The sequence below is a fragment of the Tachypleus tridentatus genome, chromosome 13 (assembly GCF_004210375.1).
Source record: "Tachypleus tridentatus isolate NWPU-2018 chromosome 13, ASM421037v1, whole genome shotgun sequence".
NCBI lineage: Eukaryota > Metazoa > Arthropoda > Merostomata > Xiphosura > Limulidae > Tachypleus > Tachypleus tridentatus.
In genome coordinates, this window is record NC_134837.1 from 219,371,427 (window position 1) to 219,398,992 (window position 27,566).

At 33.8% G+C, this 27,566-nt stretch overlaps 2 protein-coding genes across 7 annotated transcripts in view; one reads left to right on the forward strand and one right to left on the reverse strand.

The window, feature by feature from the left end:
- Positions 1 to 27,566, reverse strand: part of LOC143239615 (puratrophin-1-like) — a 148,250-nt gene that overhangs the window by 75,119 nt on the left and 45,565 nt on the right. For all 3 annotated transcript variants that reach the window (XM_076480894.1, XM_076480893.1, XM_076480892.1), the window contains one exon: positions 10,508 to 11,511. In XM_076480894.1, coding sequence (XP_076337009.1) covers positions 10,508 to 11,240 — 733 coding nt within the window. In that variant the 5' untranslated portion in view covers positions 11,241 to 11,511. The remainder of the gene's footprint in view (positions 1 to 10,507; positions 11,512 to 27,566) is intronic.
- Positions 14,582 to 27,566, forward strand: part of LOC143239617 (uncharacterized) — a 138,957-nt gene continuing 125,972 nt past the window's right edge. For all 4 annotated transcript variants that reach the window (XM_076480903.1, XM_076480904.1, XM_076480900.1 and 1 more), the window contains exon 1: positions 14,582 to 14,838. The gene's annotated coding sequence lies outside the window, so the exon portion shown is untranslated. The remainder of the gene's footprint in view (positions 14,839 to 27,566) is intronic.

Here is a 27,566-nt window from a genome sequence, read left to right on the forward strand (position 1 = left end):
AGTTTCAAGTAAAGTGTCCACTTTTATACGCATTATTAATAACTAGCAGTAATTCTGAAAAAAATCATAATTTTAGTGTAAACGATATTGTCATTACCCCTTGAAGTTAGCTTCCTTACAGAAAGTTGGCTTTCCTTAAAAAAACTTAAGTACTTGTGAAACGGGAATTAGCAACCTATCTAATAGATAAATAAGTATTACAGTAGGAATCTCATTGTATTTAGAACACGGGTTATAAATACAATCTTCCTATGTCTGTTGAAACGATGCATTGCAAAAATACACGTAAAGAAACACTTTATGTAGGAATGATACAAGTTGTATCAAACGTTCTTAGAGTCTCTCACGTTATTTCTTTGGTCGGGTTACATGAGAAAGATCTCACTTTGTACTTGTCATCTGCATTGTATCTCATGATACACAGTTGTATCATTCCATCATACCATCACACTATTAACATGAAACAACTAGCACAAGGTTAGAAGATGACAGCTATCTCTACCTCTGTATCCACTGATACATTACACATAATCGAAGCAGTGTCAGTTCTAAACCGAATTACAATTTTACTTACTTCGGAAACAAAAAGAAAATAGATTATTCGTTAAGATTATAATTACTTCTAAACGTACACCACAAACAAGTTCTACTGCAGGAAAAGCGTGATACATCACATCGGTATTGTGATTAATTTTTCGAGTTTCTTTCCTTCTGTAATATCATGGGTGATATGGTAACAAATGGATGGTGAATGAAAAATATAACATGAATGATATGGTAACAAAGGTTTAGTGAATGAAAACTTTATTTTATAACATCATGGTTGATATGGTAAGAAGTGTTAAATATATTCTGTAACCTCAAGGGTGATACAATAAAGAAGAATTAAGTGTATGAGAAAAAAAAAAAACTCAAACGTTCTTAGAGTCTCTCACGTTATTTCTTTGGTCGGGTTACATGAGAAGGATCTCACTTTGTACTTGTCATCTGCATTGTATCAGCATGAAAAGATACGTCTTCAAATACGGGAGATTTTCTTTTCAATCAGTCTGCTGTCTCTCTAGCTTACACCAGGTGAATGCTCTATGAGGAAGGAATGATTCACTTCCAAGGGCTTTAAGTCGTACGAGTGGGTACAAAGAAATATACCGAAAAAAGGAAATTCTTAGAACTTCAGACCATTTAACTTTCTTTGTCAAACGATCCATTTGGAAGGGTAGGTTTTATTGTACCATCATATCATTATACATGAAAAATACGAGATTTTACCCCAAATAAATTGAATAACTGATTGAATTACCCACGAAAAGATCGTATAAATTACTCAGCAGTACTGAAATCTCAACATAAAATGATTAACTCAGGATGTGATAACCGGAAAATCTGCAACAGGACCAAATCAGGATGTAATAAATCGAAACATCAGTAGAAGGATCAAATAAGATAACTGGAAAAGTATACAGCAGGACCAAGTCAGGATGTAATCGTAGGGTAAATATGTAACAAGACAATCTGAATGTGGTCACATGAAAAGCCTGTAGCAGAACAAAATTAGGATGTAGTTACAGGATCAGTCTGTGTCAGTACAAAATCAGAATGTGATAACTGGAAAATTTGTAGCAGGACCAAAAGGGAATGTGATAACTGGAAAAGTATGCAGCAGGACAAAGTCAGGATATAATAAGCTGAAAACACTGTAGCAAGACCAAATAACGATGTGATAACTGGAAACATCAGTAGAAGGACCAAATCATAATGTGATCGAAGGAAAAAATGTGTAGCAGAATCAAATCAGGATGTGATTACTGTAAAACAATCTGTAGTAAAACCAAGCCAGGATGTGATTACTGTAAAACAATCTGTAGTAAAACCAAGCCAGGATGTGATTACTGAAAAACAATCTGTAGTAAAACCAAGCCAGGATGTGATTACTGAAAAACAATCTGTAGTAAAACCAAGCCAGGATGTGATTACTGTAAAACAATCTGTAGTAAAACCAAGCCAGGATGTGATTGCAGGAAAAACGTGTAGTAGAACCAAATAAGGAAGTGATCACATGAAACAACTAGCAGAACGAAATCAGGATGTGACATAAAAAAACTCCGATGTAGGACTATGATATAATTATTGAAAAAATCTGTAACAGGACCGAATCAAAATGTGATCAATGAAATAATCTGTAGCATGATCAAATGTAGTCAGAGTAAAAATATGTAACATGATCAAAAGAAATCTGCAACAGAAACAATACAGGAAAAATTCTTGGTTGAAAAAAAATACATTCATTTACAGTAGAAAGCCAAAGTTCAAATGAAACATTTTCTTTGTTAATTATTGGAAAACCTGAATGCTTATTAAAAGGTAATAATTCCTCATCTATAGGTAATTGAAAGAAATTCGAAATAAAAACCTAACTCAAAAGCACTCGGTTAGAATACTTTTTTTATCTCATACATTCTACAGACTACAGTTAACACTATTATCAAAAATTGGGATGATAATCGTTTACTAATTTTAGTACAGCACAAACAAAAACGTTAAATATTTTGTTAAACATATCAGATCCTATCTATTCTACTTTTCTAACAGTGAGGTCAGCAGGAAATTATTCCATTGATAAGAAGAACTTCAGGACCTTCCGACCGTCAGTTATAAAAGATTTGACATTCTACAAACTTCTACTTGTGAAGTTTTTGCAGTCACTGTCAATAAGGGCTTCACAGTTTACAAACTATCAGTGTCAAGTTTTTTAAGTCACTGTCAATAAGGACTTTACAGTTTACAAACTATCAGTGTGAAGTTTTTTAAGTCACTGTCAATAAGGACTTTACAGTTTACAAACTATCAGTGTGAAGTTTTTAAGTCACTGTCAATAAGGACTTTACAGTTTACAAACTATCAGTGTGAAGTTTTTGCAATCACTGTCAATAAGGGCTTTACAGTTTACAAACTATCAGTGTGAAGTTTTTTAAGTCAGGTATCAACTATAATACTTTCAAAGTTATAACATTCCATAAGAGCTTCACAATCTGCAAACTGTCAATTATAAGATGAAATGTATTGTGTGCTAATTGTGAATTATAAGACGCAATCTATAGACAACCAGTTATCAATTATATGACGGATCTTACAGTCTGTTGACGACTCTAAGTTATAAGATGGGCTTTGTAGTCAACCAACTGTCAGTTATAAGATGAGCTTTATAGTCAACTGACCGTAAATTATGAGATGGACCTTTTAACAACTAAGTGTCAATTATAAGATGAGCTTTATAGTCAACGGACCGTAAATTATGAGACGAATAATACAGTATACTGATTGTCAATTATAAAATGTATCGTTTTAGTCAACTGACTGTCAGTTATACGGTGGACTTTATAGTGAACCGATTGTTAGTTATAAAATGGACTTTACAGTCTGCCAAACTGTCAATTATAAGGGCTAACTGTCAGTTATTCGATGAACTATGGACTGTGAATGACAGCGAGGATGTCACAGTCTAAAGCCTGACAGTTATTAGAAGCTGAGTTCCCACTTTAATCAAGAAAAAAACATGGTGCAACTTCTAGTGGTCGACAACCACAATCAGATGATAAATCATTTCAGCGGTTTGTTAATATAGATTCTTGACGTATGCTTGCATGAATAGAATCCGTTCTTTTTGCATTTATACGCAATAACACAGTGAACACAGCTGTAGGCAAACTACTACATATTTATTTTAAACATAACTGTCTAACGAAGCACTGAAACAGGTTACAAGTGTATGTATAGTTCACACCATTAATCTCCTCACTGAAACTGGTAATATGCTTGAGTGCCAAAATAAAATGACCTCATTTAATCTTTGTGGTTAAAAGAGGGTGTTTTAATTTTTACTTAGTTTTAAAACGGGATAATATGAATTCACGTGATTTTTCTGGTTGTTAAAATTAGATTTTGAGTGAGTCAAAGACGCCTAGCGGCAGATAAGGAAAGTCCTGTGTTTGTGTGGTCCTGTGGAATGGTTAAAATTAAGGTGAGGTCATATTTGTGTTTTCAATTTTTTTTTCATCCACGAAGCCATGTGTAACCTTTGACACAAAGTATTAATAAACAAAAGAGAGAGAAAGAAAAGGAATGTGAAGCACATTTATCTTAGAATAATAACATTAGGACACATTTTTTGTATATATCTGGAACTATGAAATTCTATATGCTTCTTACATCAAACTAGCCTTCTTTCAGTGCAATAGGAAAAGAGCTGATTGATATATCGTGTATTTCCCCCAAACCACCCCACAAGCAGCTGAGAACGTCATGCCTCACTGAAGCTCATTCCTGTGCACTGGTGGTAGCCATTCTTGAAACATGAGTCACGACCAGGGTTTTAGCATAGTAAACAAACTTTCATTCACCTTGTCACCAGCAAGCATCATCCCCAAGTCATTCCCTTCTTGTCTGTAATTTTCATTGAAAAAACACGTGCAGTTTCCCTCTTCTCTCCATATTAATTTATTGTTTTAAAATATTACTCAGTGTGGTAAGGCACTGACGACTGGCGACACCTTATTTGCTATGTTAACCATGACCACTAAATTCAAAATAGAGGCTTGTGTGTAACGGAAAGTCTATTGCTGTTTTACACAAGCCTCTATTTCCAATTCAAAGGGGCATTTCGACAGTGGGTCAAAATTGGGGAAGGGGGGGGAGACAGTACTTCCCGGCTTCGTCGCCTGTGCATCCTGATAATACAAGTTAAAACAAACTTAAAAGATGCAATGTTTCACGTTTCACTGAGACATTCTTACTTCTATTGTAACTTACTTTTACGAACCAGAAATATAACAGTCAACATATGGGCAGACATCAGAATCAAGCAACATCCAGCAAAGAATAATCGCGAGTCTTCTCAGTGATTATATATCAAACCATGAAGGATATAGTGACTAAACGTCAAGACATGAAGGATATATTGACCAAACGTCAAGACATGAAGGATATAGTGACTAAACGTCAAGACATGGAGGATATACACACCAAACCTTCTTGGGTATGATAATAAAATTGCCCCAAATCCTCTAATGACAAAGTAAACTTGAATTTAAAGAAGAGATCACGATGAGCTAGAAAGATCAAAAATATATGTAGCATAGCGAAAAAAAACAACTCAGTATTTGGATACAATTTCAGAAACAATGAAATCAATAACACCAGTAATAATTTATGTAACTAAAGAAATGAGGGTGTCATATTTAGTACAATGATAAAACAATAAACTTAATACATGGATATGAAGAGGTCCGTAACCATAAGTACCATACAAATATTCAGGAAGGAACTGTGTAGATAAAAATGTTACAGGTGTCACTTTTATTCTTGAAGCTAGATTTTGTGTAGTCAAAGAAGTATAGTTTGATCTAAACATATCTTAAACAATATCTATGTGACACAAAAACTGACAATTCATTCTCGTACAATGTCCAGGATGGAGCTAAAGTTACTATACAGGTGGAACTAAAAAAAATACTGCCGAAACAGATGTAGCCAATTAAATTATTATTCGTTTCAGAATACCTGTTAGAAAGGAAACATATCTAAAGTTACTTTTGCTCCACCCTTAATTTATGTTATTTATAGCCCTAAGATATAATTATAAATTGAAGTTTACAAATAATAAATGGAAAACAAAACACAAAAACGACGTAAACACACTGCCACATTTTCCAATCTGAAATGAAATCTGTGATCGGACTTTTACCACATAAGTAAAGAAAACGTTAAAAAGAAGAATCTACTGTCACCCAAATAAACATAACTAATGCTAGAATAAACATAACTTAAATCTTATTGTTGTCAGAAAAAATTAGTGCATAAATTTAAGCTCATTTTTTAAAACTTAACTTTTCTCGTTGGAAGCTAAAAAAAATCATAAACCATGACGTTTCGCTTTTTTAGAAAAGCTTCCTCAGTTGATAAAAAACAAACAAACCCGAGACCAATAACATAGCGAAATAAAATTTAAACTTTAATTCAAACACTTAAATTAAAAATCTTGAGAACTTGTTAGAAAGAGACCTCTGACATTAACATAACGATAGAAAACGTAAAACCATAAAGCAAATCTTGAATACACTGAAAGCTTTGTAAAAATTGATAAAAACACATCCGAAAGGATTAAAACAGTGATATAAAAACTAAACCTAATCAGTACACCAAAAACCTTGTAAAAACTTGGTAAAATAAAACCTCTGAAACTATTAACACAGCAGTGGAAAAACTGAATCAGAACCATAAAACAAGTGTCAAGTCAATACTGTAAAAACCTTGCTTGATTTTGCAGAAACCGTCTTGAATTATCAGAATAACTCTAAACCCACAAAAGTAGGTTTAGCAAGGGCAGTCCTACATCACCCACTTATTCAGGACTTCTATGAGTAACAAAAAACATTTATAAATGTACAAATTACTTAGGAATGGCAGTAATAAAAAGAATACAAAGAGAATATAGGAATGATATCTCTATAAACAGATAAACCCTGCATGACTTCAATATTAACATTTAACCTTACACTGGAAAAATGTATGGGTACAAAATAATTATGAGGTCAGAAAAACTGACTGACCTCCAAGCTATAATCTTTAATAATAAAGACATATTCTGACTCAATTTGGTTTTCTTGTATGCAAGTTCTTAGGCTCTCAGATTTACTTCATTAATGCCTACCCTAACATGAGTGTGATATAATGATAAATAAATTGCATACAACAGTCAGGAATATATAACTTGGAACTCTAGTAATATTAATTTTAAGTACGTACTTTACACTATAACATTAAATTTCAATATTGAAAGTCATGTAGGGATGATCCATGCATAGTTGCAATATCCCTCTACTTTTGTTTTCATTCTTTTTAGCACTGCCATGTCTACATCATTTTACATCTACAAAATGTCGTAATTACTTTTTGTGACACTTTACCCCTGACTTAAAGCTAGCGTATTCTATGAATGTGCAATAAAATTTAATATTACAAGTATTACTTTTTTAATTCCTTCACTTCATATATAATATAGCGCTTGACTCCGTAAATACACCGATTGTATAGCGTACAAAGTATTGAGTGTTCTATATGAATTCATCATCTTATGCTCATCTATTATTGGCTGGTAATTCCTCTTTCATCCTGTACTTAAGCTTTTTTAAAGGAATATCAGATTTATGTAAAATAGTTAACTTCAAGGGGCAGTGATAAAATCGGTTACACAAGAATTATGATGTTTTTCCTTTTAGCCGCGACATAACGGTTCATAGATTGGCTAAGTTTTTATTTTTTTCAACGCAAAATTTTATCTCAGAAGTCCGTCATCTCTTGATCGATTTGAGATATAATTACAGTTTTGGAGTCAGCATGTCAAACTTTTTCGATTGATGTATTTGACCATGCTCTAAGGTCTCATACATTAATTGATTCTAATCCTGCTTAAAACAAGTTCAATTTGAGGGTACGTTGGTAGAGATTTTTGTTTGTTTGTTTTGGAATTTCGCACAAAGTTACACGAAGGCTATCTGCGCTACGCTGGTAGAGATCCTGATGAGTAATAACATCGAATCGGGTGTACTCGCTCCCCACGCTTCATATTGCTAGCGCCTCAAAACATAGCTAAATAAAAAAAATGGTTTCATAAATTAATTTATTTTAAACTGGCTTAAAATAATTTTTTTGTTGTTACTACTAGTTATTACGACTAAGCGATGACATCGTGCGTTACCAAGAAACACGACTGGCATTAGTGATAATGTGGCTATAGAATTATCTCGACTGAACCACGAAAAAGAAAGATGAACAATTTGTTGTCACTCGTAGATTAGTATCTCAGTTATGGTTTCTTAACCTGTGTTAGGATGTGTTTTTTTTTCTTATACAGAAATAAATGAAAGTGAGTGACAATCATCTTCTAAAGTAAAACTATCACTGTTGAATTTTTGGCATGCACATTTGTATTATGATAAGAACAAAGGCAGTGCAAACAGCTTTGTTCCACCATGTATGTGATACAGATAACAGAAATACTTCCTAAACTCATTAACTCAACCCATTATAATATAAAATTCACAAATGAAGAGCGGAAATAAACAATAATAAAGGTCCTAAATTTAGGTATACAAAGAACTTCACAATATGTTCGACAAGCAAATACATAGGAAAAATAGAAATAAAATACATCGAAATAGAAGAGAAAGTAAATTACTAAAATTTGTTTTAAAATCTTTAAAAATTATCAGAAAAAACATTGATAAATCGCTTAGAAAAAAACACTCACCAATAACATAAAATACACAAACAATGAAAAGTAACAGCCAAACATAGAAATTATCCCAAGAAAACAGAGGAAAACGGCTTTAAGAATAAGAAACAAACTCAAAAACGCAACACGCTTATTGCAACAAAATTCATAAAAAATATGAACTTAAAAAAACGATTTACTAAACAATTCTTACAATACTGAAGGCTGTGCAAACGGATTTGTCAAATGTGAAACTTGTGAATCTATATCTATTAAACAACCAGAAAACTAAAAACAAAATTGTATGAACACCTAACACGTGTAAATAAACACATAAAAACTTGCGCGTAAAATAAATTACTTGAAACATCAAGATCTTTAGTAAAGAACAAATTTCACATAAAATAACAAGAGGTAATCCTCAATATACGCGGCACTTGAAATTAGTTTAGGCAAGATTAGAGTAAATTAATCTCCGAGACCTTGAGCATTATTAAGTACACCAATCGAAAGGATTTGATCTCCTGAGATTAAAAATTGTAATTAGATCTCAAAATGTTTGTACTTGAAAAACAGAGACGGTCTAAAAGCCGTTATACCGCGGCTAAAAATTCATAAAAATGCACAAACGTAACAAATGTTTATAAAGGATGTCTCTTATCTTTATTATGCCCTTTATCACATATTAAATCTTACCAACTGAGAAGCTTCCAGTGGCTCAGCTATATGTTAGTGAGCTCATGACGCTAAAGTATGGGTTTCTATGGCCCGACATGGCCAAGCGTGTTAAGGCGTACGACTCGTAATCCGAGGGTCGCGTGTTCGAATCCCGGTCGCACCAAACATCCTCGACCTTTCAGCCGTGGAGGCGTTATAATGTGACGGTCAATTCCACTATTCGTTGGTGAAAGAGTAGCCCAAGAGTTGGCGGTGGGTGGTGATGACTAGCTGCCTTCCCTCTAGTCTTACACTGCTAAATTAGGGACGGCTAGCGCAAATAGCCCTCGAGTAGCTTTGTGTGAAATTCAAAACAAACAAACAAAATAGGTTTCTATACCAATTGTTCACAGAGTACGTTAGCCTTGTGCTTAAAAAGGCCGAGAAAGATTCGCTTAAAAATTGAAATGTTTACGTGTTGTTGGTTTTCCAAATATCCGAAAAAATACTATGTTTGAGAAATACTTTGGTTTCCTCGTCAAACGTTTAAAACGTTTTTTCTTTTCTTCCAAATGGAGCTTTTAACATGCAATCATAAGACTTTAGCCTTTTGGCTATTAAATGTAATGAAAACAAATTTCTGGTAACCAATTAAACGAGGAAGTTTTCAGTCCTTTAGACTAGTACTAAAATATGTTTGTTTTGGGACAATCAATGGCCAACACTAAGATTATAAGAAACGAAACGCCCATCTTGACAAAAGTAAAAATAACAAGAAGAAGTTTAATTCTTTAAACAGCGCCCTTTATTAGTTAGGTAATTGGTTTGTTTTGAATTTTGCGCAAAGCTACACGAAGGCTATTTGCGCTAACCATCCCTAATTTAGCAGCGAAAGACTAAATGGAAGGCAGCTAATCTTCATCATCCACCGCCAATTCTTGGAATACTTTTATCAACAAACAGTGGGATTGATCGTAACATTACAACGCTTCCATGGCTGAAAGGGCGAGGATGTTTGGTGTGACGGGGATTTAAACCTGCAACCCTTAGATTACAAGCCTAGCACCCTTACCACCTGACCATGCTAAGCCATCTTTGTTTTAAGAAAGAAAAGAGTGTACCAATCATTATAAATTTGATACATCCTTACAATTAATTAAATTCTAAATTTAAATTACAACTACAAGTTAGCCACTCTGAAATTACCCACAGTGGATATAGTTAGTACTAATCTTATTTACTCTAATATCCATATGTATTTTCCAGAAAATATATTTCATATATCACATTGTCAAAGCCACACGGACAAACTGAATTCATTTTAATTCTATTCAACTCTCACAATTCTTGTACAACAACAGTGAAGAAAAAATGATAAAATATCTTTTGTTTTGATGTTATTTTTTAAAACCAAATTTGGAAGTAAAAGTTGAGTTTATCGAAACAGTTGTGATTATGATTTTACCTTCTGCAATGAATTATTAAACCAAATATTAATATCCAGAAACCTATACCTCGTGTCTATAAATCGATATTTTAGTCAAAATAATCCAAGGATTAAGTTCCAAGATGCTGCCTTACCTGAAACTGAAGATGACGTGTTCGCTGATGAAGACTCCTTGTTTGTTTCAGTGGATACTACAGTCTCAAACAGATCTGAAAGTTCTCTTTTATCTTGGATATTCTGTAACATATCTGAAGGAGTGTCTTGATTGTTAATGGTTTGTGTAGAATCGACATAACACTTTTCTTTTACCACAGTCTCAGAAAGATCTGAAAGTTGATTCTGGTTATCAGCGCATTCAGACGTGTCTGAACTACAGCCTGAAACTTTGTCATTTAGAGTCAGATCTAGATAACTGCTCGGATTCTCTAAATTTCCTGGAAGTTCTATAAAACAATTATCATAATTATTTGCACAATTTCCCTGGCTGTCAACACTTTGGGAACTGTTGGAATGATTTCCATTAGCATCGGAGGATAAAATCGGTTGACACTCAGAGTTCATTCCATCTCCTTGAACAGTGTCCAGGTCATGGCCTGTCACGACCACTGAAGAATTTAAGAGACTAGTCTGGACTGAAATTTCCTTTGTGTTTACTGAAGCGTTATGACAACGAGCTGACGACTCAGAACACACGTGGTTACAAATCCAGGGTTTCCGCACAGTTTCACATTCAATTCGTTCTATGCCTCTCTCAACGGTCACCAGGAGGTGCTGCAGAAGGGTGGGCAAATACTCGTCAGACTCGGGGTTCGAGAGTAGTCCTATTGATGTAGTCGACGTTCCAGAGACATCTTGTAACCAGTCCATTGTGAAAAGTTTATCGAAGTGTTTCTCATTGATTACCCATTCCTTAATACCAGCATAATCCTTGTACACACAGGTAAGCAGGAGGGAACAGTCACGTTTTCCCCTCTAGCTCGTTCGTTTTCCCTCCACGAAGACAGAAGTAATAGTCTCCAACCCTTAGAAACGCCTTGTCTATTTCACCCAACTGTATGATCACCCGTTCCTGGAAGCAAAAAGGCCAACCGTCCAAGTTTTGCTTACAGCTACAGGGACGTGAATCTGTGATGGTAGACTATAAAACAAAAACAAACTGTAAAAAAGGGTGTAGGTAAAACTGATTAACCACATACACACACACATATATATTCAGGATGTTCTGATTTATTACAAATCCTAAAGAATTTTCACAATTTCAGGCTTAAGAACAAACTAAACTCGCTTGCATTATTTGTTATTCTGTAACTTTGCTGTGACCAAAACTTCCGTTTCAACATTTTGAACAATATAATAAAAACATACTATTACGGAACACAATATACTGAAGAAGGAAAAAGAACACGTCAGTGTCGATATTTGTTTCTCGTATAAATTTGTGGTCCGTAACAGTGAATGTTAACTTTATCTTAGGTTATTTTACACCGTATTGTGTATTTACATATCCTTTATCGAGTTGCTTAGGTCAGTGTGGCACAGCTTTTAAACAATTGTAAAATTGTTGGAAGTTTTGATTTCTAGAAAGGTGTGGCATGAAAAGTTAAAGTACGCAAGTTTAACAGTAGGTGTCATTTCTAAAATTCTCAAACTGTTAACATACCACTGAAATAAAACAGAATACAAAGATATTGATTCATCCAAAACATACTCTTCACAATCAACAACTAAAACAAACAAATATTACATAAAGTATTTCCGAATCATTTCCACCTTTTGCTATGTCATATGTTCCTTCATTATTTAATCACTAAGTGTGTTTAATAAATGAGTGTACGTACACATATGTAAGGGGTAGATTCAAGATGAAAAGCAACGTGGTCACGGCCCCTTTTTGTTTTATCTGGCTTTCAGTAACACGATGAAGTGAGAGTAATAACCTGCTGATAAGCCGGATAAAACAGTATGAAAATATGAAAAAATCTTATACTGCAAAATAAATGTTGTTTACTCGTCCGCTTCATGGACGTGATACGCAGAAGTAATGGTGGAAGAACCTCTGAAGTAATCTATTGTCTCTTCAACAGGATAATACCCACAAGTTTAAATACAGCCCAACATGAGAGAGAAAACCAAAGCTCCTGTTGGTGGGTCACCACATCGAAATATAAATTAGTGATAAAAGTAAACTGTATTTTATAAGTCATTATTTTATAATTAGATATATATGTATTTGAAATGTTACTTGTGAATAAGGAAATACAACTAAATGAATTAAACGACACTTAAGTAAATTATTAAAAAGTTACAGTATATTCAGATACGTTAAATTCTGCGTTCTTTGGATATTCTAAACTGTGTTAAAGAACAGTTACCTTGATTGTCTGAACAATTTACATTCGAGTTTTCATGACGGCAACGTAGAACTTTTTGAAACATATAGTTTTATTTTCAGGGTTTTCCCCTATTTTTATAATAAAAATAATTTTATTGTATATTTGTTTTTAACAATTTGAAATACAACTAGATGAAAAATGTATATATCTATTTGAAAAACAGTTACCACTTCGATACGTTTCTTAGCAAGAAAAGCGAATTACATTTTCACACACCCTGTTCTGGTCCACCCCATACAATTGTTCTAAACCCGCCTCCTCTATGTAGCTATCAGGTGTTGAAGTTTAATGAATATTGAACAACGACAGACGCATAGTTGCTGATCTCCTCACGGATATTCCACTCCCTACTATATTTGTTTAGGCTACAACAAAGGGTGCGACTGTCTAGAATGGTGATAAATCATGGTCTTACGACTTGCTCAAACCACAGTTTATCAGTTTATACGTTCGCTACTAGTGACCAATCTACATTTAAACAGTATCCGCCCCCAAATAAAGTGAACGTCGTTGTATTGACGGTCCGATCTGTTCAAGTTTGAAACGTCATAAAACTAAACAAACCTTCATATATAAGATGTATTTGTACATCTACAATAGCATCAGAAACATGGCCACTATGTTACAAGAAATATTACGTGTATGTTATGGTTTGTGTAAATCAACACCAACCACACATCTATGCTATGCGTATATATTCATAGCTCCCACTATTTGAGTAAGTTAGTAACAGTCACATATTCAAATTATATATATTCACAACTCAGTGCGTTTCTTAGTGAAAGTCACCATCTGTCTGTGGAGAAAACTGCACACAGAAACACATTTTTATTGTTTCGAGCGATATTTTTACATGTTCTAATGTTAACAAGTTACTCTAGAAAAATAAATGTTTAAAAATATTTAAGTTATGCCGGTGAATACATTTAGGGCATATTGTTACTGTTCCCAACAACAGTTAATATAACCTCAGTGACGGGTATACAACTAAAGCCTCTCAAAACATTATATTACATAGTTCTGCGAATTAATATTATAGTATATTGTCTGTGACTTTTTAACATTGAAGTTAGACATGTGACACCACTTATGAAGAACAGAACAAAGTGTTTAAAGGATAAGAAAAGTTAAGTCTAGACATTAAGACTTCTCTCTCTCAAGTGATAAAAAATTTCGGCTAATAAGAATTCACATCACAAGAATGATCATCTATAATAATCAAAATTTACGTAACAGAGCTGAGAAATTTTGTCATTCATATAAAAAGCACTTAGCAGTGAAAGAACGCCCATAATTGGAGTACTTCTGAGTTACTCAGGGAGAGCCCTAAAACCTTAAGACGGGGGGGAAGATCGCAACCGGTTTTTATACCATACGCTGACATCAGATGAATTTATATACGCTTACATATAACATTCCCCCCTCTCTTTTCATATACGTGTGTGTGTCCTTAGTTTACATGACGCCGCATTTATCAAGTTCTTAAGCTAGATGAGTGAATCATTATATATATTAAAAAACATAATCTGAATTGAATTAGGATGTTGAATAATCTTAACGTTCGCACATGATTATACTTTTATGTTATGGAACATATTTATGATATTAAAAGATCTGTTTAGTTTGTTTTTGCATTTAATTAAATAATATTGAAACAATTTGGATTAAATCATGCACCTTAAATAATACTAACTGGTATATGGAGCCATAAGTGAACCGAAAATTAAGATAGTTAGACAGAAAAACCAGGATATAAAAAAACAATAACTTTTAAAGCAGACAAGCAGGTATACATCATGTATATAATACCTCAACTTATTATGAGTTTTATATTTTCTCATAACGCCAACTTCATACCACATGTTTCCGACTTCACACGTCTCCTCCTACACCCATGCCGTACATGGAAATTGACTAGCCAAGTGGCGTCAGTTGCAAGACGACTTGTCGCACACGCGTCTAAAAAAATATTCAGTTAACGCCTAATGAGGTAAGCGATTTTCAAGAAGGACACTGATGAATTTCCAGCCGCAAAGAAATAAAAGTCAAAGAGAAAAGGGGAATTGAGTCAAGTAAGTGAAGATGAGTGAGTGTCCAGTTGTTTATTTAGCTGTAAAGAAAACCTGAAATTAAAAATCCTACGAGGATAGCACAAACCACTGAGAGAACTACCCCACCTTCCTGTTGTCTAAACCAACGAGATCAAGAAATGTAAACGTGTTTAACATTGCTTATGAAATAATGGATTAACAATTTTCTGAAATATATCAGAACATTAATTCTCATCCGAAAAATAAAAAATTATCTGAGTATGTATATGCATATGAGCGGGAAAGCCTGGAAATCTGTAGATGATTTTGGTAAAATTTGGATTACAATTCCGTTTTTTGGTTCAGTTAGTTTTACTATATGTTCAAATATCAAAATACACGCCCAAATTCCATTTGAACACGCAAATCACCATTTACAGTTACATCACGTGTCTTGCTCTCTCAGACCTACACAACCACTAGAAAGCGCCTCTAGAACCATTAGAAAAACTGGGCAGATAAATTCACATTAAAAATGAAACATTTTATTACATTAAGTGCACCAAGTGGAATTTTAAAATCGCTATCAGGCATATCTTGTTTCATCTTGTAAAGTTCGCATTGTCAAATAGGTGGCGCTAGAAATGCTTGTTTGTTTTTGAATTTCGCACAAAGCTACTCGAGGGCTATCTGTGCTAGCCGTCCCTAATTTTGCAGTGTAATACTAGAGGGAAGGCAGCTAGTCATCACCACCCACCGCCAACTCTTGGGTTACTCTTTTATCAACGAATAGTGGGATTGACCGTCACATTATAACGCCCCCAAGGCTGAAAGGGCGAGCATGTTTGGCGCGAGGGGGATGCGAACCTGCGACCCTCGGATTACGAGTCGCACGCCTTAACGCGCTTGGCCATGCCGGGCCTCGCTAGAAATGCAATAGTCTTACACGATTTCTTTTTGATAATTCAAATATTAAAGTGTTTAATTTTTGCATCTCGTTTATATCATTATTCATTCATTTTATATTGTTAATTGTATTTTCACCATGAATGCCACCTTATGGTTTGTTTGTTTGTTTGTTTTTGAATTTCGCACAAAACTACTCGAGGGCCATCTGTGCTAGCCGTCCCTAATTTTGCAGTGTAAGACTAGAGGGAAGGCAGCTAGTTATCACCACCCACCGCTAATTGTTGGGCTACTCTTTTACCAACGAATAGTGGGATTGACCGTCACATGATAACGCCTCCACAGCTGAAAGGGCATGTTTGGCGCGACGGGGATGCGAACCCGCGACCCTCAGATTACGAGTCGCACGTCTTAACACGCTTGGCTATGCCGGGTCTCACCTTATAGTACAGTGAACTAAACGTCTATATCAGAGATCCCGATGGTTCAGGTATAGTCGCCCCTGACTTTGAACTACTGAACACACAGAAGACCACCAGTTTGTTTCATCTGGTGCCACATGGGCTTTATGTAGATTTGAACTAAGTAGGAGAATTGACTGTCTCTTATAAAGCACCTACATCAGTATGGAGAATGGTCAGCGATATCCCAATGCAAAACCTTCGACATTCTCTCTGGATGTGAGCACGCGAATCACGACATAACGCCTAGCCCTTATTAAATTTATCTTTATTATATTTTCTAACAATATGCACTCCACAAATATACCTCGTGTTTGGAAAACAAAAACAAAACAGGCACGATAATGTAAGGCCACTGACATTTAATATACGTTGCTTCTTGTCTAGCATTAAAAATGAAATATTTCCAAATTATTGAACGTTTACCAGAAATGAAGTCCTCACTGGTTACTTGTACAGAAATTACTGCAAGCAGCCTCCAACTACTCATATAAAAAGCAATGAAAGCAGCTTCCGGCTTCTTTCGGGTTTATTAAATATACACATCAATGGGTACCTTTCATAAGATCGAACGTATAATGAAGCCCAAGTTCACTGCATATTCGTCCTCTTGAACGAACATTCCGCTAAGTGTGACATTACAAACCTTTTAACTTCAGTATATTAACTTCTAACGTTATCATTTTTACGAATGACATCGTATAACTTCAGGGGAAAAAGCTAGCTAGTTAGCTTCCCGTCAATGAAGTGTATCTGTGTACCAACACAATTAATTCGCTCATTGTGAACTGTCGATAAAATATTTAGTTTCAGACCAGATAGAAGACTCAGTATTGTTTAAAAGTTTGTAATTTTTTGTACATAGATTATTATTATAAACTTTATTGCTGCTTATATATCAAAATATATTCGTGTCAAGAAAGAATACTGTGTGTATCAATCATATTTGCAAATATAAATTTTATACATCTCGACATTCTATTATCGTCTAAATTATAATTAAAATTTTAGACTATTTGAAATCGTAATATCTAACAATAAATCGGAAACTCAGACGTATTATAATTTATCTTGGATGATATTTCAAATCTTAATTTGATTTATATTTATCAGTGCCAACAATATTTGATCATATCTATTAAGATTTTCGGGAATCACCCTACCTCGAACAAATGGAATGGTATAATAAATGCAATTTTTCTGAAATTGCAAGTTTTAGAATTAGAAGTTAAGAAACCAAACAGAAAAAAAAAGAATAAAAAAAGCTTATTACTGAAATACTAGTTGATAATGATTTGTTATCTAAGGAAGCACTAGGGAAATACTCTGGTGTCTCCACTCGTCAGTTAGAGTTTAGTAATGATGTTAAGTTAGAAATTTAGTTAAAACTCAAACAAATCGAGCTTGAACAAGCCCGTATCGAAGCCGAGAAAGGTCAATCGCATGTCAAAGCTGAAAAAGAAAATAAACGTCTCGAGACCGAATAAACTTATACAAGAAAGAAATGAAAATTAGATTCAACTCTGATCGACCATGGCAAAATGACAACTTTGAACTCAATCGATATTATATGGCACCACCAGTTAAGAAAAATAAAGTTGATAAATATTTACAACATTTTGAGAAGGTTGTCTGAACCATGGAATAGTCAACCATAGAATTGGTCATTGTTATTACAGTATTTTAATTGGTAAAGCACAAGAAGCTTATGCCAATCTATCTCTACAAGGCTGTACAGACTGTGATATGGTTAAAGCAGTTATTTCATAAGCATACAAGTTAGTGCCAAAAGTTTCGAGATTACCACAGACAAGATAGTAAATTTATATGGAATTCGCCCATGAAAAAGATTTATTTTGATCGATGGTGTAATTCTATACATATTGGCAACAGTTTCGACAAACTAAGACAATTATGACTAATTGAAGAATTAAAACGTTGTACAAGTGACGACGTCAAAATTTGCTTGGATGAAAAGGAAGTTGAAACATTACAGGAAGCAGCTGCTCTTTCCTCTTTCCTATGATTACACGATAACATATAAAACCACTTTTTATAAAGAGATTCCGCTATATCAGCTAAACCTGTATTTGTTCAATCCACTAAGGTTAAGGATTCCTCTAAAACATCCAACTTTTTTAGTTCGAAAACTTCTGACAATCAGTACAAAAATTTATCAAAACAATTATGGGCTGTCTGCCATTTCTGAAAAACCCGGTCGTGTTATGTCCGACTTTTGGTGTTTGAAAAAGAATAACAGAAAAGGAGGCAACACCCAGTGTTTCGTGTCCACATACAGACGTACTCTCACCAGATCACCCGATGTTATTTATTTGGCCGCTGATAAAATGGCTGACGGAGTTAGGGAGAAATTGAGACCTTATGTGTCTGTTGGTTCTGTGTCTTTGACAAACGACACTGCTCATCTCATACCCTGTATATATTCTACGTAATACTGGGGCGACCCAGCCCTTGTTGTTAGATGGTGTATTACCTTTAGATTCAAGTTCTGCCACTTGTAAGTCTGTTACTGCTCAGGGTATTGACAGTTACCTTGTTATGTTCCTTTTCATAACATTTAACATCAGACATAGTTTTGTGACCAGTTGTGGTTAGAGTAAGACCTGTTCTGCAAATTAATGGTGTATCATTATTGTAGGGAAACGATATGGCTGGGGGAAAGTTCTGAACCCAAAATGGTTACCGAGTTGATCACTGTTTAACTTAAGGAAGATGTTGTTGTTGAGAAGAATCCGAAAGTGTTTTCCTCGTGTACTGAGACTCGAATTCGGGCTAAGAAATTAATCCCAAAACAAATGATAGACACATGTTGAGAGAACGACATAGAAGATTTGTCTCAGACATTTTTTATATCCGATGGTGAGTGATAGTTATGAATGTAAAAGATCTGTTTCACCTAGTTTTGTTTTATATGTTAAAAGTAAATTTATCGCAAAGCAAGAAGAGGATCCACATATGTCTTCCCTATATAAATATACACTCCCTAAAGATGAAATGGAGAAAGTTCCAAGTGGTTACATTTCAAAAATGGAGTGCTGGTGAAAAAATAAGAGACCGCCAGATATGTCACCTTCAGAGGACTGGGATGTAGTTTATCAAATATTTGTTTCCAACGTATATCGTTTTGAAATATTGAAAGTTGACCACGAACTCCCCATGGAAGGTCATTTAGGTAGCAAGACATGTGACAAAGTTGAGTTTTCATTTGGCCAAAAATTAGGCAAGATGTTTCTGAACTATGTAAAGCTTGTCATACATGTCAACTGATTAGAAAATTCCTGTTGCTCCTTTAAGTTTATCCTAGCTTTTGAATAACTTCTCAGTCGTGTGATTATTGGTTGTGTTAAGCCTAAAAGATAATATCTGTGTAAGCACTTTCATGTGCTATGTAATTTTATTATCATAAAGTTATTTGCATTGATTGTTACATTGATGTTATTATATCTTAGTTAAAAATTGGCATTAGATGATTTTAACTCCCTAAGGAAGAAAGTGCAATAGATTAACAAATATATATTTATTTGAATATTAATGTTTGTTTTAGTTAAATATTTATTTAGAAATACATGCATTTCTAAATATTGTTAAATGTGTATTGTGAAATTCTTGCCTATTCTCTAAATATGTAAAAGATTCTCGAGTGTAAGAATCAGTAATATGCTTTACAAAACCACTAGCATGTCTTCAAACATAGTTCCCAACTGAACTTTTTGGGCTTGAGTTGTTGTATAAGTAAGGCTTCATTAATTTTGCGTTTATTTATGTTTGTTTCTTTATTTAGTGTTTTCTATGGTTGTGTTTATTTGATTTGCAGTGTTCGAAAACGTGTGAAGGTGACTTTTTGTGTTCTTTGAATCTGGCTTCCATTTTTCTAGTTGTTTCTCCAATATAAAAGTCGCGGCAAGTATCACTTCTCTACATAAAAACAAGCCGTTTTTACATATATATTTTTCTCTACAAGTGGGTTTTCTCGTCATCGCTGACAGAATTAATTCGCTCATCGTAAACTGCCGATAAAATATTTAGTACCAGACCAGATAGAAGACTCAGTATTGTTTTTAAACTTTTATACATAAATCATTATTTGTAATAATCGTTATTATAAATTGTTGTGTTGTTTGAATATTATAATATATTTGTGTTAAAGAAAATTGGGTATCAATCTTATTTGCAAATATAAATTTAATACTTATCGACATTCAATGAAGTTCTAAATTAAAATCAAGATTTCAGGCTATTTGAAATCGTTATAGGTAACATAATAACGATATTGGATATAAAATGTAATACGTAACACAAGCTAAAGGCTTAACACCCTACTAACTATCAATCACGACAGATCCCCAGTCCTCATCTCAGCCAGTCTTCTCCGAAGTAATAGTCAAGTAAGGAAGCAGTTAACGTTGGTAAAATAGCTCTTAACTAAACAGTTACACGTTACTATACGAACAGCTGGTTTACCATACCTTCTTTATATACCTACATTATATCTACACTTTCTGTACTTCATTCAGTACAAATCAGATTCAAGTTACCACCCAAGATTCATCGACTTGGTAAAATACCATATTTAGATAAGTACACATATTCAACTTTTCCTTTGGTTCGGACAAACAGTAACAGGAATGCAAGACTTCACTCATAACAGAAAGAAATACAGCAACAACAACAAAAAAAGATAGATAGATAGAAGAAAACATGAAACACATCAAACTGTAAGTTAACACCATGCAACTATGGTCAATGTCCATTACTTAACGGTCTTAATCTATCAAACATTTTACTCAAATTAAACGAAATTTCTTTCACTCAAACTTATGAACAAAATCAGAAATAATTAAACAAACAATATCATGTCTAATTAAATATTGCATAAATTATTTACTCAGAAAAAACTCGATTCGATTCTAGTACATCAAACTGTTTATAGAACTATTAACACAGCCCTTACATGCTTTGTTTAATTTCCAGTAAATGAACCTTCACCTTTACTACCTCGTTATTATATGTTATCTAACGGTGGATTTCACGTATTCTATCATATCGAGTAATTCGCGTTTCACCGTTACAGTACTCAGTGTAAAGAATAGTGGTGATTTTTAATGGAAAATACACAATTGACGCCAAAAGTAATTAGTACAATTAACTGCAATATTCATATCATGTTTCTTTTTTTTTTTATGTCATGGGCCTGTTATTAAAACTCCACTTAACCATCATAGTAGTGGTTGCATAAGTAGCTTGGGGTGTTTAATAATTTTGAAATGTTTAAAGAATAATAACAGCGAGTGTGCCCAACGGGCCATACTGATAATTAAAATACATTAAACGGATCAATGGCATTTTGTACTTTTCGAAGTGGCCTGGCATGGCCAGATGTTTTCTGTAATCCAAGGGTCGCGGATTCTAATCCCCGTCACACCAAACATGCTCTCCCTTTTAGCCGTGGAGGTGTTATAATATGACGCTCAATCCCACCATTCTTTAGTAAAAGAGTAGCCCAAGAGTTGGCGGTGGGTGGTGATGACTAGCTGCCTTCCATCTACTCTTACACTGCTAAGTTATGGACGGCTAGTGAAGATAGCCCTCGTTGTAGCTTTGCGCGAAATTCAAAACAAACCAAAACTTCGAAGTAGAATAATATTACAGAATACACTAATTACATCAGCATACAGAGTACCTGAAACCACTTCCTCAAAGGTCATGCACAATTACTCAAATACACAGTCAATATCAGATAGACTTCTACATAGTACAATAAAATATTTTGATGAAAATTGGCCAAAAAATGAGTTGTTATGCGAACTAGACAGATATTGCATATATGATGAAGAGAGATCTAAACACCTCTCCCCATTAAACTTGTACATCAGATCTTTAAGATAAAATCAAATTTAAAATAATAATAAAATAGTGCTAAAATAAAACAGGCCACCTACGTTCCAGACTTATTAAAAAAATGAAAGAACAATATAAATGGACATTGCCCTGAAAAGGACCAGATTTAAAGTTATGCTATTACTTCAGCCATTTTGTATTTACTCTAAATGTATTAATCAGCCCATTCCAACTAAGTAATGGAAGGAGGAAGAGGTCTAGTGTACCCGACCCTCCTAGGTATACAAATATATATATATATATATATACCCAAACACCTAGAGATAGAGAGTAGAATAAAGTAAAGACAATCTGTCTCATAACTCCATTGTTTCGGGCTAGAAATGAATGTACACCTTTCCTAGCCTGATTTTATTAACTGTTCTGTAATAAATAAATAAACAACAAAAGTAAGAACTCAACTAAACAAGACTTAATTAGCGGGTTTTGAAAAAACAATAATTGTTTTCCATACACATGATTCATCAGTACAATTAATTGTATTTAATAACAGCAATACACTTAACAGAAATGTTTTATCTTAAAATCTAGATTCCTATGCACACATTAAACAAAAATCCACTATTTTTCTGTTGATAATAACTTGTGCTTCTCAAATTACTTTATCTGTAATTTACTGACATGAACTATCTGTATAGGCGACGACCGTCAAACTTCAAATCTTGTACATACTCTGGTTGATAGCAAATTCTTTTTCCCATGGATTCTCATGCATGATTGCGTATTAATATGTATATATTTGTTTTCGTAGTAGCTAATAAATGATGCCATTCATACAGTATATGTTCTCATAGGTCTTGCATCTAAAATCCTCACGTATAATTACGATAAGCAAGTAGACATGAAATGGGTTTAGCTAACACACATGAAGAACCGGTTTTCTTTGGGGGAAACCCCGAACACCTGTCTGGTTTGCTGGTCTTATTTAGAAAAGGTGACTGTAGGTTCACGAATCCTGTATAACTGTCCTCCTTTCCAGAGGGAACTGCAGGTTGATCCTACTCTATGAGAACATTAAAACAAAAATTAAGTTAGTGTTAAACCGTTATTTTTGGTTTCAACAGGTCTTTAATTCCGTATAACAGTGAACAAGACTTGAAGGCGAGTTCAGATAGTTTAGTTGTCATTAGTTCTGCCACGAAAATATTTTCTTTCTTTCAGCAACCACACAGGATAAACAACAGGTTTCTTTTTACCCTGTATATAATATGTGAAACACGAAATAGTTCAAGATACAAACATCAGTAGAGTAATCGACATGTTCCATACCAGCTTGGAACAGTTGTCACATCACCGTTCTTTCAACATATATCACAGCTTAATAACACACAATATTTCTTACGAAATTAGTATAACATTTCGAAAGGCTGATATTTTGCTTAAATGTGATATCACATTGTTGACTTCCTGTTTCGTATCTAGGCCTAAATAAGTGCGAGTGTGTTATTTTGATCATACGACTTTAGAACGTGACTATTTTCCCAAATTATCAAAATGTTTTCGAAACAGACTAACTACAGCCAAAGTTCAGCAAGACTGCTTGTAAACATTTCGGTATTTTTCTGTATGTAGGCTTGTAGTTAACCGTAATCAGTTTCTGTTCATTGTCATACAATTTTAAAAGAAAAACATGACGTTAGAATACAAAATATTCTTATTTTTTTTCAACAACAGGACAGTCAAATATCTAAACTAAAAAACATATATATGTATAGTGTTCAACGTATACTTTAACAATTTAACAACCGAAACGTTCGACGAACAAAATAGTCTGGTGCATGACGACGTTTGTTTCTATCCTGTCTGACCTGGATAAATATGTAACACAATGTTAAAAGTTTGTTGTGTATTGATGTGGAAGACCAATACGTTTAATTGATTCACTCAGTTAAGTGTACACAATATTAGTAACAGTTATATATAACTTTGGTATATTGGACATATTCTAGAAGTTAGAAAATTCTGACTCCTTAAAGTTTAATTTGTCTTTGAAGAGACAGATATGTTACATAAGTATGAAGAGACAGATATGTTACATAAGTATGAAGAGATAGATATGTTACATAAGTATGAAGAGATAGATATGTTACATAAGTATGAAGAGACAGATATGTTACATAAGTATGAAGAGACAGATATGTTACATAAGTATGAAGAGACAGATATGTTACATAAGTATGAAGAGACAGATATGTTACATAAGTAGTTTCTGGAAATTCACCGTTCAATGAAAAATTTGTTGCTAGAGATTCAGTGGTAAGTCTCCAGACTTAAATATCACGTTTCGATATTTGTGGTGGGCAGAGCACAGATAGCCAACTGTGTAGATTTGTAATAAACAATAACCAACTAATCTCGAAAAAAATTCCTATTTCGCTGCAACAATGTGTGATGGGATATATTGGGTTGAGGAATAATTCGTGAGCGTTTTTTCAAGTTAAAAAAATATATTCATAAATGAAACGCTTTCGCAAAATATTTCATGTCATTTGGTAGATAATTTTTTGCTCTAATAGATGGTGTGTTTGATTTTCATATGTCTTTAATTTTTGCTTTCATTTTCAGCTCATTAAATGGAATGTCAAGTGGACAAAATCGAGCATTTTCGACACCATCTGTTTTTCGCATTTAATTTCTTGCAATTTCGTTTAAAACAATGCATACTATATACCTAGGTATTACATGAAATAAAGTATCATAATAAATGTTTTGGGTGTAATGTGTTCATGCATTGAAGTATTGTATAGTCTTGCATGTAATGCTTGAATGAAATTATTTAAAAACGCTCACGAATTATTCCTCAACCTAATAGAATGAAACTTGAACAACAACGTGTAGCGTGTGTGTATGTATGTATATGGTACAAGTTCCCAGTGTGTAGTGTCAATATGCTTACGTGTTCCAGTAAATTCAGCGAAGAGTAATGTACGTTTCAATTTCCTTCTGTAACGTGTATGCAGTGGACTTCCATTCTTGGTGGTTGCTAGAGCTTACTAGGTCACCCAAGGAGCATAAACAGGGTATTAAGTACATACTAAGTACATTCAAAGTATTTTTTTTACTTATTACCATAACTTTTATATCTGAAGAGATGTGCACTTTAATAATACAGTATTGACTGCTGTCCTATCCCGTTGGGAGATAGAAAAATACCAAATGTATATGTATATTATGTTCACAGTTTACTCTTCAATAAATAGAAGCAGTGAACTTTGGATTGTTTAATTTAGAGCCAATATTTACACACACATACGAACAAGATGTATTTCCTACATTTTCTTTATGATAAGGATTATATGAATATCAAAGTGCAGGAAGCGGTAGATTTAATTCAACATTAGAATGATACTCATGTTGGTTCCCCACAAGCGCCCCCTGTGTTTCAAGTTCGATCTTTTTTATATGGCAGACGTAGTTATTTGGTCGTCATGATACTCCACTTTGCTTTCACTCGTAAGCTCTTCGAATTCCTAGCAAAACATACTGATTTGACGTATACCTTATTATGGTCGTCGGATCATCAACAGGATACAACTTTGTCACAGTATACATAATTTTATATCGTCTCAAATAATTAACATATAAATGTGTGTGTGTTTTTCTTATAGCAAAGCCAGATAGGGCTATCTGCTCAGCCCACCGATAACATATAAAACAAATCAAGTTTATCGGCTACATAAATAAAATTATCAGATGTGTAATAACTTGAACTTCAACCAGAAGATCTATCTGCTTTTTTATTATTACTAATTTCGCTCAAATCTATTGGAGAAATGTCTGGGTTAGCTGTTCCAAACGTGGATGCAACAGACTAGATCAGGGGTGTACAACATAATTCATAATCACTAAAATTGTAGAGGTGTTAAAAAACACAAAAAATGTTTTTATAGATATAGAACGTAGAAAAATACACGAAAATGTTTTCAATTATTTATTGACAGAATAAATTATATTTAAAAATTAGGTGGCAGAAGTAAAGCACTAATTCGCCACAACAAATTCGTATAGTAACTGAGGGGGCATATGATAACCATAATAAAAGTAAACGACTTCAATGCATGTGGATATTAGTATATATATAACGAGCATCCTCAAGCCACTATTGTAACTTAACGTACTACGTTACAAATGACGATGGAGATTTTCGTACAAATCATTCGCAGTCAACCATTGTTTACCGTTCGATGACACTAATGTATAATATCACTGCACGGCATTTATATATAATACAGTTCTTTGAAATGTTCTGCTTTTATCTGCTAACAAATTACTCATGAAAAACAATTCCAAATAATATGACTCATATTCAGAAATATAAAATATAACATAGTTTTGGGAATACTTTAAGGAAATAACATCATTTCCATTTTGAATTACATCACTTAAATAATAATTACTATTAATTTTAACACAAATATTTTCATGGACTACAAAAATCAGTCTTTTTAATGGGCGTACACGTCATTTCCTATTGAAATATCTCAACTTCCGTCCTGAATTCTGTCACACATTGCTTTACATCATCAGACTTCTATACTCAAATTAAAAACAAAGTGGCACACCTCTCTTCTGAAGCCTATGTCTCATGGTTTATCTAGGCCAATATGGTTTCTTCATATGCTTCAGAATCTTCTCAAAATGAAACACGAGTTTTCTGCAGTAAGCCTTTCCTAATTTCAAATTAATAGACTAAATGGAAGGTAGCTAGTCAACATCACCCACCGCCAACATTTTGTCTTTTCTTATTTGATCGAATGGAAGGAATTGATGTTACTTTTTTAATCCAACTCTCGAAATATATACAGACTGGACACGCTATCACCAGTCTCATAAAGTGTAATTATAAGTGTTTCACAAATATTTTTACATTACTTGAAAGTATGCATGTCTTTTCACGATAAACCCACTAGCTATTAACGCCCGGAGAAACCTACATTTGTAGAGATTATCCTCTACGTTTGTTTTGACAAACATTCGAAGAAAGAAAACACTGTGTTGAACAGTTTAGTTGACGTATTGTTAGTCGGTTTTGCCAAAGTTTTGAAAATAAAATAGAAAAACGTGATGTTTAGTTTATTCGTGTAATTTTTTTCTGCTGGTAGAACATTACTTGTACTTTATCTTCATAAAAAGGATAATTTATGTAAGGCACATTCTTGCGTTTTAAAATTCAATATGCAAACTCTGGAAACATTTAGTCTATAATTTAACCAATCAAAAAGCCATTCGAAAGTTCTTTGTTCTAAAAATAATCTTTCGTTAAGGTAGAAAGCTGTGAAACGTTTGGGTAAGAGATTTGAACAACGTATATCGTCTGTATGGAAATTACAGTATTATCTGAATCTTTATAGTTCTAACGAATTTTGAGTCGACAAAGTATTCAGTCACCAAATGAAACTGTCGTTATTTGGTAAACTAACATATAAAAACTGTGAACATCAGTACAAAATCTGAAGCAGGCAGTTTAGCGTTCCCGAACAGTTT